Source organism: Schistocerca gregaria, chromosome X (genome assembly GCF_023897955.1).
Source record: "Schistocerca gregaria isolate iqSchGreg1 chromosome X, iqSchGreg1.2, whole genome shotgun sequence".
Taxonomy (NCBI): Eukaryota; Metazoa; Arthropoda; class Insecta; order Orthoptera; family Acrididae; genus Schistocerca; species Schistocerca gregaria.
The window spans coordinates 401,782,490-401,799,109 of NC_064931.1; the positions used below are offsets into that span (position 1 = coordinate 401,782,490).

Here is a 16,620-nt window from a genome sequence, read left to right on the forward strand (position 1 = left end):
AATATTATGCCCTGGACCATATTAAGACTCTTATGGGGCGTGATTGTAACCGGAACATCCCCCAGCTTGTTACAATCGAGTAACCGGCGGGACTGGGCGGAGGACGCCGATTTGATCAAAACCGAGCCCGAGCGCATTTTGGACAAGCCCTCCACCTCCCCGAACTTGTCCTCTAAGTGCTCGACGAAGAACTGAGGCTTCATGGATGTAAAGGATTCACCATCAGCTCTCGTACACACCAGGTAGCGGGGCGAGTATGGTTCGCTGGCATCCTTAGTCTTTCGTTCCTCCCATGGTGTAGCCAGGGAGGGGAACGATTTGGGGTCATATGTAGTTGCGTTGTATTGAGCCCTGGAACGCTTAGAGACTGCTGGCGGCTGGCCACCAGCAAGAGATGATGTACCACGCTTCATTGTGGGTCATCCGCCCTGATGCCACCTACTCCGACCAAGGGCCCTCCCCACGGGCGCCACCCAGCCTCAGCAACGACCACCTGGCAGGATGGCCATTGCCGGGAGTCCCAATGCCCCAAGGAGATAGGCATCTACTCCTTGGCATACGTGGGGAGTTAACGGCGCTGGCATCAGCAGAGCGATCCCTGTGTAGTCAGGGGGCTACAACCAACAGGGTACATGGCGGCCCCACCACAACGGACTGGCTACCGTGCTGGATTTCAGGTGATGTAGTCCAATATCGTCATTGGCGCATAAAGCGGCACAGCATAGCAGACTGCAAGAAACCGCACCCAAGAACAAATCCACGCCCAAGAGATGGTAGGTGAGCGGGACTGCTAAGCGATGACGACAAACCTGGCTAGAGATGGTAATGCTTGATGGACACATCGCTCCTTGTAAGGCGCCCTTCCCCAATCGGCTCGCTCTTCAGAAAATTTAGAAGGATGGAGGTCAAACCCGTTAGGGGACCATCTCACAAGGCCAAAACGATTGAGACTCCTTTTAGTCGCCTCTTACGACAGGCAGGAATACCGTGGGCCTAGTCTTACCCCCGAACCCACAGGGGGGGGACACACCAGGAACCGCGGTGTTGGCCGTCGAATGGCGCTAGCTGCGCAGCATTTGTGCACCGCCGCCATCAGTGTCAGCCAGTTTGCCGTGGCATACGGAGCTACATCGCAGTCTTTAACACTGGTAGCATGCCGCGACAGCATGGACGTGAACCGTATGTGCAGTTGACGGACTTTGAGCGAGGGCGTATAGTGTGCATGCCGGAGGCCGGGTGGACGTACCGCCGAATTGCTCAACACATGGGGCGTGAGGTCTCCACAGTACATCGATGTTGTCGCCAGTGGTCGGCGGAAGGCGCACGTGCCCGTCGACCTGGGACCGGACCGCAGCGACGCACGGATGCACGTCAAGACCGTAGGATCCTACGCAGTGCCGTAGGGGACCGCACCGCCACTTCCCAGCAAATTAGGGACACTGTTGCTCCTGGGGTATCAGCGAGGACCATTCACAACCGTCTCCATGAAGCTGGGCTACGGTCCCGCACACCGTTAGGCCGTCTTCCGCTCACGCCCTAACATCGTGCAGCCCGCCTCCAGTGGTGTCGCGACAGGCGTGAATGGAGGGACGAATGGAGACGTGTCGTCTTCAGCGATGAGAGTCGCTTCTGCCTTGGTGCCAATGATGGTCATATGCGTGTTTGGCGCCGTGCAGGTGAGCGCCACAATCAGGACTGCATACGACCGAGGCACACAGGGCCAACACCTGGCATCATGGTGTGGGAAGCGATCTCCTACACTGGCCGTACACCTCTGGTAATCGTCGAGGGGACACTGAATAGTGCACGGTACATCCAAACCGTCATCGAACCCATCGTTCTACCATTCCTAGACCGGCAAGGGAACTTGCTGTTCCAACAGGACAATGCACGTCCGCATGTATCCCATGCCACCCAACGTTCTCTAGAAGGTGTAAGTCAACTACCCTGGCCAGCAAGATCTCCGGATCTGTCCCCCATTGAGCATAATTGGAACTGGATGAAGCTTCGTCTCACGCGGTCTGCACGTCCAGCACGAACGCTGGTCCAACTGAGGCGCCAGGTGGAAATGGCATGGCAAGCCGTTCCACAGGACTACATCCAACATCTCTACGATCGTCTCTATAGGAGAATAGCAGCCTGGATTCCTGCGAAAGGTGGATATACACTGTACTAGTGCCGACATTGTGCATGCTCTGTTGCCTGTGTCTATGTGCCTGTGGTTCTGTCAGTGTGATCATGTGATGTATCTGACCCCAGGAATGTGTCAATAAAGTTTCCCCTTCCTGGGACAATGAATTCACGGTGTTCTTATTTCAATTTCCAGGAGTGTGTAACAGCAACTAAAACGGAATAATCAATATTTTTTTGTGATACATGTGCATTCCCATTCCCATCACACAGCTCATGTACCTTTTCAAATTTTTGTATTTAACTGCTGTTATCACGTTCAAGAGGGAAGTAATGAAACATACAATACAGTCAGTTTTGACTAACAATGCTATCAATACGTATGGTGACTGATCTCATGCAGTCACACATATTTTAATTATGAAAGTTCAGGAATCCTGCAAAATTATGAGTTTTTATGGCAGGAATGTTCCTGTTTTTAATTCCTGTAATCATATAAAAAATTGTAAATACCAGTCCATACTGAGAAAGTTGTGATTTTGAGAAGAAACACAGACGCTATCACACAATGCACAAAGTGTTAAAAAAAAAAAAATGACCGTTATTGCTGGCTTCAACAACCCACAATCAAACTACAATCTTCAGTCTTTGCTGAACAGTTTGGCGCATTTAATTGTTTAGGATTTTTGATAACCCACGATCAATATGAAGAACCGAGAAATTACTTGAATTCTGCCTTGTGCATTGCCCATAAACACAACACTTACGACAAAACAAGACTGAACATTCAGTGCCTATTCTATTGTATGGTTGTGAGAATTGGACTTTAAACAGGATGAACCAAAGAGCTATCAAAAGAGTTGTAATGAAATTCTTGATCAGAATGGCTGCAAAATATCAGACAGGAATAAAAGATACTCAATATAAATGAAGACAGCAGGAAGATAGTATGTATGTGAAAAAGGCTTCATTCTACAAACCAACTTGTTAGTGATATGTTGGGGTCAATGGAAACGTCTGATCCAACCCATGATGTAAGGGTGTGTGATGTCATTATGGCAAGGAGTTAAGTTTATGAGCTGATTGTGTTTGTGTATATCATCTTGTTGTGTTTGATGGTGCCCTCTGCATTATTTTTTATTTTTATTTATTTTTATTTTTTTTTATTTTTTTGGCCACAAGACTGCTATGGTCATTAGTGCCCGGTCTGTAACTTAGGAAAAGGTAAAAAAAACCGAATCTGGAAACCAGCAGCAATGGGAGCAAATTCAAAAAGTGGGGAAACTAAAAACAGAAGGAAAGCTTTAAAAACCACTACAGAAGGGGGGGTTGTTTGTCCCAAAAACGAGCTTCAAATGACTGACGTCATCTCACTGGCACTAATAAACTCGAGAACGCGATAGACTGAGTGCGTGTCATCTGCTAAAATAGAAAATATATCAGGCGACAGCTGTAGACGGGCACGTAATGGAGTAAAATAGGGGCACTCAAGTAAAAGTTCTCTCACCATACACAGTTGAGAGCAGTGGGGACAGAGTGGGGGAGAATTGCCACTTAAAAGATGTCGATGGTTAAAAAGACAGTGCCCTATCCGGAGTCTATTTAAAATTACCTCCTCCCGACAACGGGTTCGGGAGGAAGAGGTCCAAGCACAGGGAAGAGCTTTCATGTCCCGAAATTTATTATTGGGAAACGTCGACCAACGTGCGTGCCATAAAAGAGCAACACAATGATATAAAACACTCCGTAGATCGCGCGATGGGAATCCTGCGAATAGCAAGCTGAAGAGAGACTCCAGCCTTGGCCCCTATATCAGCCGCCTCATTTACACAGATACCAAAATGTCCTGGTATCCAGAGGAACGCCAAAGAGATGTCCCCCAATTGAAGCAAGTGGAGACAGTCCTGAATCCGGTGGACGAGAGGGTGGACAGGGAACAGAACTTGGAGACTGAGGAGAGAGTTGAGCGAATCTGCACAGATAACATGCTGTATCTACTGATGGCGGTGGATGTATTTGACAGCCTGGAGAATAGCGTAAAGCTCCGCAGTAAAAACCGAACACTGGTTGGGAAGTCTAAATCAATCTGGGATGTCGCCAACAATATAGCAACTCCCAACACCAAACTATGTTTCTGAGCCATCAGTGTAAATAAATGTGGCATCCTTCATTTGTGTCCATATAGCAGCAAATGCCCGACCATAAACAAGAGAAGGGGTACCATCCTTGAGAAACTGATAAAGGTCATGGAGCAGGTAGGTCCAGGACCGGAGCCAAGGCAGTGCTGTACCCAAAGTTGTCAAGAAAGTCTTAGGAAAGTGGAAGGAAAGAGAATGTAGCAGTTGACGAACGCGGACTCCCGGTGGTAGTAGGGAGGAAGGGCGGCCTGCATACCCTAAATCCAAGGAGCCGTCGAAAAAAATGTCATGGGCCGGATTAGCAGGCATGGAAGACAGATGGCTAGCATAACGACTCAGAAGGACAGCTCGCCAATTGGACAGCGGAGGTTCAGCTGTCTCAGCATAAAGGCTTTCCACAGGGCTGGTGTAAAAAGCTCCAGACACTAAACGTAATCCACAGTGGTGGACAGAGTCGAGACACAGAAGAATAGACGGCCGAGCAGCTGCTCCCCAGGTAGTAGCATTCAGGACACGGAGGGTGCTGAGGGCTCGCAGACAGCGAGCCGAAAGACAGGAAAGATGGGAGGACCAGCACAGTCTTCTGTCAAACATAAGACCCAAGAATTTAGCGACATCCGCGAACGGAAGGTTGACAGGTCCTAGATGTAAAAAAGGCGGAAGAAACTCTGTACAACGCCAAAAATTAACACAAGCGGTCTTACTGGGAGAAATGCGGAAGCCGGTTTCGATGCTCCAAGAGTGGACGTGATCGAGACATCCTTGAAGACATCGTTCAAGAAGGCTGGTCTGTTGAGAGCTGTAGTAGATAACAAAATCGTCCACAAAGAGGGAGCCCGAGATATCAGGAAGGAGACAATCCATAATTGGATTTATTGCAATGGCAAACAGCACTGAGCACAGAGCCCTGGGGTACCCCGTTTTCTTGGGAGAAAGTAGTGTTCACCCGCACTTTAAATGTGTGCTCTGCCATAAATTCACGAAGAAAAAGGGGCAGCCGACCTCGAAAGCCCCAAGAGAACAGTGTGCGGAGGATGCCTGTCCTCCAACAGGTACCGTATGCTCTCTCCAGATAAAAAAATATTGCTACTGTTTGGAGTTTCTTGAGAAAATTGTTCATGATATAAGTGGAGAGACCAACAAGATGGTCAACTGCAGAACAATGCTTTCGGAAACGCGGGTGTTAAAAGACTTCGGGACACCAGCCACCAGGCTAAACAGCAATTCACCACATGCTCCAAAACCTTACATACACTACTCATGATAGAAATGGGGCGATAGCTAGAGGGGAGATGTTTGTCCTTTCCAGGTTTCAGAACAGGAACAACGATGGCGCAGTCTTATGTTATGACATATGCAGCAACATTTGGATGTGGATACCATCCAGTCTTGGGGCAGAAGAGCGAGAAGAAGAAAGTGGGTGTTGGACTTCGCGCATGGAGAAAAAAGTATTATAGCTTTCGCGATTTTGAGAGGAGAAAGCAAGAGGTTGCACTTCCACTGCACGTTTCTTCAGGAGAAACGCTGTCAGGTAATTTGAAGAGCTCGAAATATCAGCAAAGTGTTGACCCAATGAGTTAGAAGTAGCAACAGGGCCCACTAATGTATCATGCACGACAGTGAAACGAGGCGAGCCAGATAACTGTCTAATTCGACTCCAAACTTCCGAGGAGGGAGTGAAGGTGTTAAATGAGCTAGTAAAGAAGTCCCAGCTTGCCTTCTTGCTATAGTGGATGACACGACGGCAACGTGCACTGAACTGCTTATAGCGGATACAGTTGGCCAAAGTAGGATGGTGCTGGAAAATGCGAAGAGCATGTCGCCATTCACGTGTTGCGTCACGGCATGCCTCGTTCCACCAAGGAACTGGGGGGTGTCGGGGTAAATCGGAGGTGTGAGGTATTGTACGTTCCGCAGCTGTAAGAATAACTTCTGTAATATGAGTGACCTCATCGTTGACGCTAGGAACGTGATGGTCATCGAATGTCGCTAGAGATGAAAAAAGTGTCCAATCAGCTTGGGCAAACATCCAGCGTCTCGGGCGCATATATGGCAGTTCTGGCTGCAACCTAAGGACACCTGGAAAGTGGTCACTCGAGTGTGTATCAGCGACAGCGAACCATTCGATGTGCCGAGCTAGCGGAACAGTACCGACCGAAAGGTCCAAATGAGAGAAATTTGTCCTGGAGGCATACAAAAATGTAGGGTCCCCAGTGTTGAGGCAAATAAGATCCACTTGGTGGAAGACGTCCATCAATAGTGAGCCGCGCTGACAAGGACGCGGAGATCCCCAAAGAAGGCAGTGGACATTGAAGTCCCCAACCAGCAAATAGGGGGTTGGAAGATGACCAAGAAGATGGAGATCAGCTCGTGCCATTGGTGTGGACGATGGAATGTATACAGTACAAAGAAAGAAGGTGTATCCAGAAAGGGAAAGACGGACAGCGACAGCTTGGAAGGAAGTGTTTAAGGGGATTGGGTGATAATGGAGGGTATCATGAAGAAGAATCATGCGTCCTCCATGTGCTGGAGTGCCTTCAACAGAGTGGAGATCAAATCGGACTGCCTGAAAATGGAGGAAAACAAAGTGATCGTGGGAACGCAGCTTTGTTTCCCGAAGACAGAAGATGACCGGCGAGTATGATCATAAGAGTATCGACAATTCATCCTGATTGGCTCAAATGCCGCAGATATTCCAATGGATAATGGACATGGGGTGGACAGAAAAGGGAAGAATGTGACCAAGGTTGCCCTCAACTCAGCGACTGCTCAGAGCCGGTGATGACAGTGTGGAACAACATTCAGCCGAAGGTAGAAGATCCTGATCCATAGGTTGTTTGGGAGCAGCTCCTGCCAATCGGCTGGTTGATCAGCCACCGGCAGTGCGCCTCAGCGACACAGAAGACGACTGAGGGTGGTTACCGCCAGGCGGCGCTATAGATGAGACACACCGTGGCGGAGAAGGAGAGGAACTAGGTTTCTTATTAGCCTTCTTAAAAACAGGACATTGAGATGAAGGAGGAATCGATGGTTTTACGTCAGGGTACGTAAAAAATCTTCAAGAGTAGGCTCTTTTATGGAAGTCTGGGTGTCTCATTTTGGGGCTCGGGATTTAGCAGAACCCGATGAAGGGTGAGCCATAGAGTGAGCACGTGGAGGTTGAATGGGCGATTTTTACGCTGGTCGATCTGACGACTGTGGCACTAAGGGTGAGATCACTTTGTTGGCCGAGGAGAGGCATGGACAGTGCTGTATTTACCTGCGTGAAGCACAGTGGGCTTTCGACTGGCAAATAACTTTCGAGCAGCAAAATTTGACACCTTTTCCTTCACTCTGATTTCCTGAATGAGTCGTTCACCTTTAAAAATGGGGAAATCTCTACAGGAATCAGCGTTGTCATCCATGCAGTTGATGCAACGAGGGGATGAAGATGGACAAGCACCCTCATGGGCATCATTGCCACACGTAACACATTTGGCTGGATTGGAACATGACTGGCTGGTACGATTGAACTGCTGACACCGATAGCAACGCGTTGGGTTTGGGATGTAAGGGCGAACGGAAATTATCTCATAGCCCGCTTTTATGTTTGATTGAAGTTGAACTCTATCAAATGTGAAGAAGCCAGTACGGGTTGCAATGATGATCTTGTCAACCCTTTTCATGACTCTATGAACAGCCGTTACGCCCTGGTCAGACAGGTAGGTTTGAATTTCCTCGTCGGACAATCCGTCGAGTGAGTGTGTATAAACGACCGCATGTGATGAATTTAAAGTGCGGTGTGCTTCCGCCTGGACAGGGAAGGTGTGTAGCAGTTAAGTATGCAGCAATTTTTGTGCCTGGAGGGCACTGACTGTTTCTAACAACAAGGTGCCATTTTGTAATCTGGAACAAGACTTTACAGGACCTGCAATGGCCTTGACACCTTTCTGAATCATGAAAGGGACGACTGTGGAGAAGTCTTTACCTTCATCCGACTGAGAAACAAGGAGCTGTGGCAACGATGGAAGAATTGTCCGTGGCTGAGACTCATTTAACTTTCGCTTGTGAGCAGACATAGTAGGTGATGAGGAAACCATTGCGGAAATATCTCCCATGATTACCGGCATCTCCAATGGCGCGCTCCTTCCTTCTCCCTGAGGGCACTCCCGCCTTGTGTGATTTTTTGTACCTCAGGTCACACCTCCCAAGAAACGGACGGAGGGACCAATCGACACTTTCGGAAGATATCAGCTCGGGTGATCACCCCTCCCTGGGCCTGGCCGTTACCAGGGGGTATGTACGTGTCCTACCTGTCTACCTGGGGGCAGCGAATAACGCGTTACCCCATCACCGGCTACATGTGGGAATGCATGGGTCGGCCTTCAGACACGCACAGGGAGGAAAAAAAGAGAAAGGGAGAAACAAAGAAAAGGAAAGAAGAGAAGTGGTAAGGAAAAGAGTCGCTATGCACGTATCCAAAAAAGAGTTGTGGACCCCCTGTGTGTGTGTGTGTGTGTGTGTGTGTGTGTGTGTGTGTGATTGGGTTCATTTGAGCTTTGGTGTTGGTAGAGTGGAGTTGTTGGCAGTGTCTGCGACTTAAGGTTTGAAATTGTTTTCAGTGAGTTATCAATTAATTTTGTTTGTTTGTGTTTTCGATAGGTGTTATTGGTTTGCTGTTTGTGGTGTGGTAAGATGTATAATTTATTGTGTGGCTTCTCTTGTTAGGTATGGATATTACAATCAAGTTCAATAGCGCGATATTGCGGGCAGAGATGGGGGAGAACATGATTAAATTCCATGCAGGTGTTTGGGTTAATAGCAGAAGTTGTGAGGTATAGCGTCTGCCGAGAGAATATGAGGTTGGCAAGAGTTCCGACATCTCAGACCAGGGACGGATACATATGGCCGTGTCTGAAGGACAACCTTTGGTGTTCCGTTAGACACAGTACCTGGTTCGAGAAATCTAGGTTCACCATGACAGAGAGTGTTCTGATTACTTACTATTTTTGTGATAGATCCTCTATTAGTTTTTGTGCATATAAGATTGGAGTGAGTGAGCGGATGGCTTTAGATTGGTTTTCGTTTTGTAAGGAGGTGTGTTCTGAGTATGTGAAGTACAGCGGTAAGTTGGGTGGGTTGGGTGAGGTGGTTAAGATAGACCAGCCACAGTTTTGGAAGAGGAAGTATGGGAGCATTAAGTCTTCGGTTGGTTTATGGGTGTGGTGGGCCTGTTACTTCCGGAGGTGGGTGTGCTGATTGTGTTTTCAGTGTTTTGGAGGGGTATACTAAGAGGGAATTGGTGGTGTTGATTGAAGAATATACTGAGGAAAGGACCACTGTAGTTACAGATTCTTTTTCGTCACACAAGGGTTTGGGGAAGATGGGTTATGTTGTTGTAAGCTGTAGTTTAGAGTTTAAAAATTACAACACGGGCATGTACTAATACAATACAGGGTTTTTTTTGGTGAGGGGCAGTTAAATCAGTCATAGGGAGGGGGGAAGAGGCACTCTTCTAACCTGCAATCTCACTTACATGAGCTTTGCTGGCAGAAGAGCGTCCCTGGGCATTATTGCATTTTTCGTGTTTTTCTGAGGACAGCGAGTAAGATGTACAGGCCGATGGTGGTTTGTTGAGTGGGTTTGGTATGTGGGGGGAGGGCCGGAGGGGGGGAAAGGGGGGGCGGCATTGTGGGTTTAGGTGGGTGGGTTGGGGTGGGGGGTGTTTTATGATTATGTTGGAGAGGGCCTTTTCTATTGCAGCTGTTTTTGAGTTGTAATGGGTGGGGGTGAAGTGGGGAGGGGGTTGGTGGTGGGTGGTTTGGGAGTTTGTGTGTGTGTGTGTGTGTGTGTGTGTGTGTGTGTGTGTGTGTGTGTGTGAGAGAGAGAGAGAGAGAGAGAGAGAGAGAGAGAGAGAGAGAGAGAGATTGGGCTGGCTAACCTAGTGTGCAACACTGGAATTTATTGCTAGTACCCAGTAATTTTTTTGGGTCTATTGTTCACAAGTTGTGATGTTTTTAAAGTTTATATGTGTTTGTTTTTTTGGTATCATCTACTGTGGTTGACCTATATAGGTCAAGGCAAATGTTAAATTCAAATTTTTGTCGTTGTAGGTGTGTGTGTGTGTTTTGGTATCGTCAGCTGTGGTTGACCTATACAAGTCAAAAGAAATGCTCAATTCCAGTTTTTGTCATGGTAGCTATGTGTGTGTATTCTGGTATCGTCATCTGTGGTTGACCTATATAGGTTCAGGCAAGTGTCCGATTCCAGTTTTTATTGCTTTGTGTGTTGGTTTTGGGGTATCAATAGTTCCGGTTGAGCTATATAGATCAAGGGAAGTGTCAGATTCCTGTGGATTTTTGTAGGTGCAGCGGAATGTAGTAATTTTGTGTGTTTTTTTTTTTTTTTTTTGCATTGTTTGAGATGGTGATACACATTCTTTTAATGTTTATATTTAGCTTGTCCCCTAGAACTTCAATTTCCTGCAGTTGTCCCGTAACTTTGATTATATTTTTGGAGGTAGATGTTACTGTCGTATTTATATTTATTTTCATGTTTATCTAGTGACGTCATAGGAGTCATATTGGAGAATGCTCATAACTGCCACATTGATGACGTCATGGGTCAAAGCAGATGGGTGGAATTGAACACTTCTGTAATACCTGAGGAGATGATGTTTGAACTCACATTTGAATGGAATGCACCAAATGGATAGCCGTGATGATCATCACCAACTATAAATGGCACTGAACTTTTGCCAATGTAGCCATAGTGAGTTGTTATACATTAGAACGTCGACACACAGTTCTTTGGGAACTGTTTGTAATATTAACTCCCATAGAAAAGTGTCGAAAACACGCTTACAATAAAAACAAATACAGCAAAAGGAAAACAAAGCTGCAAAACATAAAAATCTGATGGGGAATACTGTGCTATTGTGCCATTAAACTGCACTCACCCATCACCATTTTTTTTTAAATCCAAACTAAGTGTGCAGTCTATAACTATGTCAACAACTGCAAAGTTGTTACTGCTGTCTGTAAACAGACAAAACAAGTTTCCAAAATAAGAGAACTATTTACAACAGTGCTGCAAATTTAACAATGCAAATGCAGTTCAGTGACAGCAATAAGGGTTCGACACAGCCCCACATATGTTCAAGTAAATTAATTAATTAATTAAAGTCTGAAACACATGTCACCATTTGGGGGAGGCAATGGAAAAACTATGATGGTGGTCACACACAATGATGTGCAGTGCTCTGCTGAGAGACCAAACATACCCAAAAATACATAATAAATAATGGGCCAATTCCATGCATGACACACTAGATGTAAAAAATGTTTCACACACAGAACAGACATGGCAAAAGAGTTGGTATAGTTTCAGACCATCATCATCTGGCCTATGTAGAGATTTTGCCCCTCTCAGAAGCACGGTAACAACAGGCAAGTCTTAAAAGCTCTTAAGGCCAAGACATTACTCTTCACCTCAAACAAGATCAATATGAGAAACAGATTTTTTTTCTTTTACAAATGTTAAACATGGACATCTGAAGCTGGGAGGAGGGGGGGGGGGGGGACAGACAGACAAAAAGAAATGACACTTCAGAAAGTGGAGCACTTGCCATTAACACATTGTACAACTGATGTGTAAGCTGTACACTTTGACATGGTGGTCTATTACAGACAGTAGCCACAAATCACAATGAAAATCTAGAACAAAGTATAATGAATTAAAAGGAATAAGGCAAGAAATTAGAGAACAGAAAATAAGTATTACTGATAACTAATATTGAAAATGAAGACTAAAGAACAACATGAGCACAGCCATTGTTGCAGTAACCTTCATTTTATTAGGGATCTGTGGAATTCATCCAGAAGACAAACGTTGTCTCCATCAATACAGCCATAGTATCATTGAAACAGGAGAGCTTTTAGAATGAGATTTTCACTCTGCAGCGGAGTGTGCGCTGATATGAAACTTCCTGGCAGATTAAAACTGTGTGCCCGACCGAGACTCGAACTCGGGACCTTTGCCTTTCGCGGGCAAGTGCTCTACCATCTGAGCTACCGAAGCACGACTCACGCCCGGTACTCACAGCTTTACTTCTGCCAGTATCCCCTTCTTTGAGACAGGACACAGGGCTAGCAGCAGTCTGTTTTCATCTAGCACTTGAGAAAAATCATATGAGAAATTAAAAGCAAAACTATATTGGCATCAATTTGAAGGAAAAACCCTCCACATTAATTTTTTGCAGACAATATTATGTTTGTATCACACACACAAAAGAATTGGAAAATATTATGGAAACTGTACAAACAGTAGCAATGAAATCTGGGCTGAAAATAAATGCCTTCCACATTGTGACAAAAAGACAAGAGTAGGTTACAAGTGGATGTTAACAAATATATGTGGGTCAAGGAATTCAAATATTTCAAAACCACATAAACTATACCATGTGAAAGATATAGAAGTCATACTGCAGTTAGGTAATAGACACTTCTATACTCTCAAAACACCACTGAACACACTGACTGCATCAAAGGAGCTCAGAAGGTATTAACATTCTTTGTTTTTCTTTACAAATTTCAGACTGTGCATAACAGTGCGAAAACTGAAGTGCCTTCTCTCTTTTGTGAGGAAGGTTCTTAGAAAAATCCATGGACTATGAAAGCTAATTTCAGGGATTGGAGAGTTCTTCACAATTCAGAGCTAGAGGGCCTGTAAAAGCAGTCCAAGAGTGTAGGATTGGCCATAAAAATAATCCAAGGAAAGCTTGGAATGAAAAATGACAGCCAAAGATTACTAGGGACACACAAAACTGTGAAAGACTCATGGGGAGACAAAGGATGAGATGGATACACAGAGCAAAATAAAAAATACAAATGCTTGGGGCCAGGCACAACTGGAGCATGATTACAAAATATGAAAAGAAGTGCAAGACTCTTCCCTTGGCTTGAACCTGAAGAAGTGGGAAATCAAATGAAGGAGCATCAGACTCAAAACGTTTTGGCTGTCATGTGACTCAGTTATGGCCACCTCTGCTGTCAGAGGTGATTAAAAATTCTTTGTTCTTCATAGATTTACAACAGCAAACATCAATTTACATAGCACATTTTTCAGCAATATCTCTTCACTGAATAAAAGTTCAAATTCACCAGTTAGGCAAATATCTGTTCCTCAGTCTGAAACACAAATACAACACCTAAAAGTACTCAACTTCCATGTTGTGGAATTATAAACTTCCAGTAGTAAACCACAAATTTAATTTATTTTTTTAGACTTCAGGCAAGACATAATGTTAGCCTGTCACATTCTTCATTTAAAATAAATGTTGTCAAAATCATTACATCACTCATAAATCTGGCAGTCAGTATTAACTCGTCTATCCTTCACAACTACACATTTTAAGCATTCAATTTATCAATTAATAAGAGCATTACTGTGCAAAAACATTTAACTTCCACAAGTCTGCTCTAAGTCTGTTATAAAGGAGTCTAGAGTCATTGCACATAAAGTATTTACATAGCACACACAAGCAATATTGCTCCATCCAACGTCTACTGTGCACATTATAACTTTAGCTTCACAGGACCATTAACTAAGGAAACCTATGAGATCATCAGAGCAAATGATGAACAGGAAGTGTTACAGGACTACTCGTTTGAGTAACATCTTGGTCTTTAGCCCATGAACATCTGCTTCACTCCCTCCTATTCATGTCATCTATTACGGCAAACTGAGCAGATTAGCCGAAGTGTTTGATACCACTTCAGCACCTCACAACCAAATTGCCACCTTCCACTAACTTAGTCCTCAGGCATACTACATATCAGTATGTCACCACATCTAAGATTTCATATTCACATTCATTGGCTTCAGCAACTGACGTCCCAACTGTTAGTTTTCAACTTAAATAAGACCTCTGAGACTATGGGACAGGTCGGCCTGAGACAGCACAAACTACACCCAAAAAACCAATACAGATGCAAGGGAAGTATTGTCAGTGTTCTGTCCTTTCTGGACATGTGTGATGTTACACACCAATCATCATTACATTACAGGATGAAATCAACTGCTCAAAAATTGTTTCGCACAACCTCCACACCTACAAACATGCAAATTTAGACAATTTGGAGTAAGGGATGAAATATTAAATCTTGAGAAATTAAAAAGAACTTTACCGTTAAATAAATCAAAACAATAACCAAACTAAAAGCAGCCTATTTGAAAGTTGTCTGTTTTGCATACCTGTGAACTCGTATGCGGGTGGGTAATAATATTGTGTTCCTCTCCTTTCCACCCCCCACCCCCCCACATGCATTTTAAAACATTTGGGTCTTCCTTGGTATGTCGGCCATCCTGAGATCATCCAGTGCGTGAGGAGGGTTTTCAAAACTAAACACAGCAAGCTTAATTGTCCCTGCACGTACACAATCAATTTCACGACAGCATATACCTTAGGCCATTCCATTTTGTTTATTATGCTTGTGCATCATCATATTGCAACAAAAACCTATGAACAACATTTATCTTGGTATCAATAAGAGGTATTGGACAGCTGCACAAATTATATTCTTCTCAAGTTAGCTTCATATAATAATTTGTAAACAGCAAGCATTAGATGACAGGATTAAGTGTTAATAACAACAGAAAGGGCATATTTTCAATGTTTTGTACCTTGTTTTATTAGATGAAGGTTCGAATGTTATCGCTGTGTTGTATGCCCATTCCACAGCCACTTTCCCCAGCTGACAAGCCTTTTTGCCGCAATATGCACACAATGTAAGATTGAAATAAACGTTTGAGACGTGTACTCAAGCCACGGTCACGACTATAGAGACAGGGCGGTCTACTGAACTGCCCTGAAAACTAAATTTTATTTTTATCTCTATAACACAGGTGGACGGTAACTCTTTCCTGCGGCCAGAGGCGTACAGATAACGATATATCAGTCAGTCCTCTCTCTCCCTCTCGCTTTATCGTACTATACGAGATGTACTGACAGTGCTACATTGCAAATCATTTTGGCTTCTACTACGATCCAGATAATGTTAAAAATATTCACTCAAAAGTATGGGCAGAAAACCATCTCCCGACACTATAGTGTGAACATGAATGCTACACAGTATTAATATAAAACTTCCAACAAAATTGAACTGTACATGATCAGTACTTTAAATAAAATCTTACATAAGAAAACGAGAATCAAATCAGTTTCAGGAGTTTTTTGTTTTTCAGAATATATGTCGAAACTCACCTTATCTGTCACTAATGGGAAATAGCTTAACCTAGGAATCATCAGGTACACTGGATCAGGAACCTGAACGTCATGCACTTCTTCTGAATTTAAATGAAAACACGTCGGTATCCGCCCATTCCAAATCTCTCTCAGTATTTCTCTATCATTCGCCATTTGCAACAGTAATGCTACACACAACTAACTAATCTACAACTAAACATAACCGTAACGCACAACAGACTAGCTGTAACATAAACATAGAGATGCAATATCGCAGCCGTCAGCTTCCGAAAGGAAGATCTTTGAACGACTGTTGGGAACTCATGGAATCAAAACAGACAATGTTTTCAGTGGCTTAGAGAAGAAGAGAAATATAAGAGAGGTAAGTTGCATTAAAAATTAAAACTCCTGTTCATTCTCTAATGCACCGACTAAACATGCAAAAGTTGATTAACACTAGACGTCACGGAATGGAACGAAACGTGAAAACATTTCGACCGATTGGCGGCATTCACACAAACCGTCAAAGAAACTATATGGAAAGGATCTTTTATGGGAAACATATTGATTTGCTTTGTGCTAATGGGCGGAGCAGTAGGCGGAGGGGGGACATCTGTTAACATCAGCAGTCAACATACCGTAGAGGTACGATGCGCCATGCGTGTTCTACAATTTTGTTTTAACAGCAAAAAAGTCACCTCTATTGATTGAGACAAAAACAGTTGTTATTCACGTTATTTCATCTACATCTACATACATATTCCGCAAGCCCCTGTGTGATGCAGGGCGGAGGGAATCTTGTAGCACTATTAGTCAATTCCTTTCGCGGTACGCCGCAAATAATGGAGGAAAATATGACTATCTAAATGCCTCCGTACGTGCCCTAATTTCTCTTATCTTAGCAGTCCTTACTCAGGACTACGTTGACGGTAGCAGGATCTTTCTGCAGTCAGCTTCAGATGCCGGTTCGGTAAATTTTCTCAACAGTGTATCGCGAAAGGAATATCATCTTCCCTCCAGATATTCCCATTTGATTTCACGAAGTATCTCTGTAATACTCGAGTACTGATTGAACATATCGGTAACCAACCTAGCGACTCGCATCTGAATTGTTTCGATGTCTTCCCT

The 16,620-nt window shown here is 44.4% G+C and overlaps 1 protein-coding gene across 1 annotated transcript in view; it reads right to left on the reverse strand.

Annotated features, from left to right (window-relative positions):
• Positions 1-16,016, reverse strand: part of LOC126297378 (autophagy protein 5) — a 113,746-nt gene extending 97,730 nt beyond the window's left edge. Inside the window, exon 1 of the mRNA XM_049988104.1 lies at positions 15,511-16,016. Within this exon, the coding sequence (XP_049844061.1) occupies positions 15,511-15,666 (156 nt within the window). The 5' untranslated portion in view covers positions 15,667-16,016. The remainder of the gene's footprint in view (positions 1-15,510) is intronic.
• Positions 16,017-16,620: the final 604 nt, after the last annotated feature.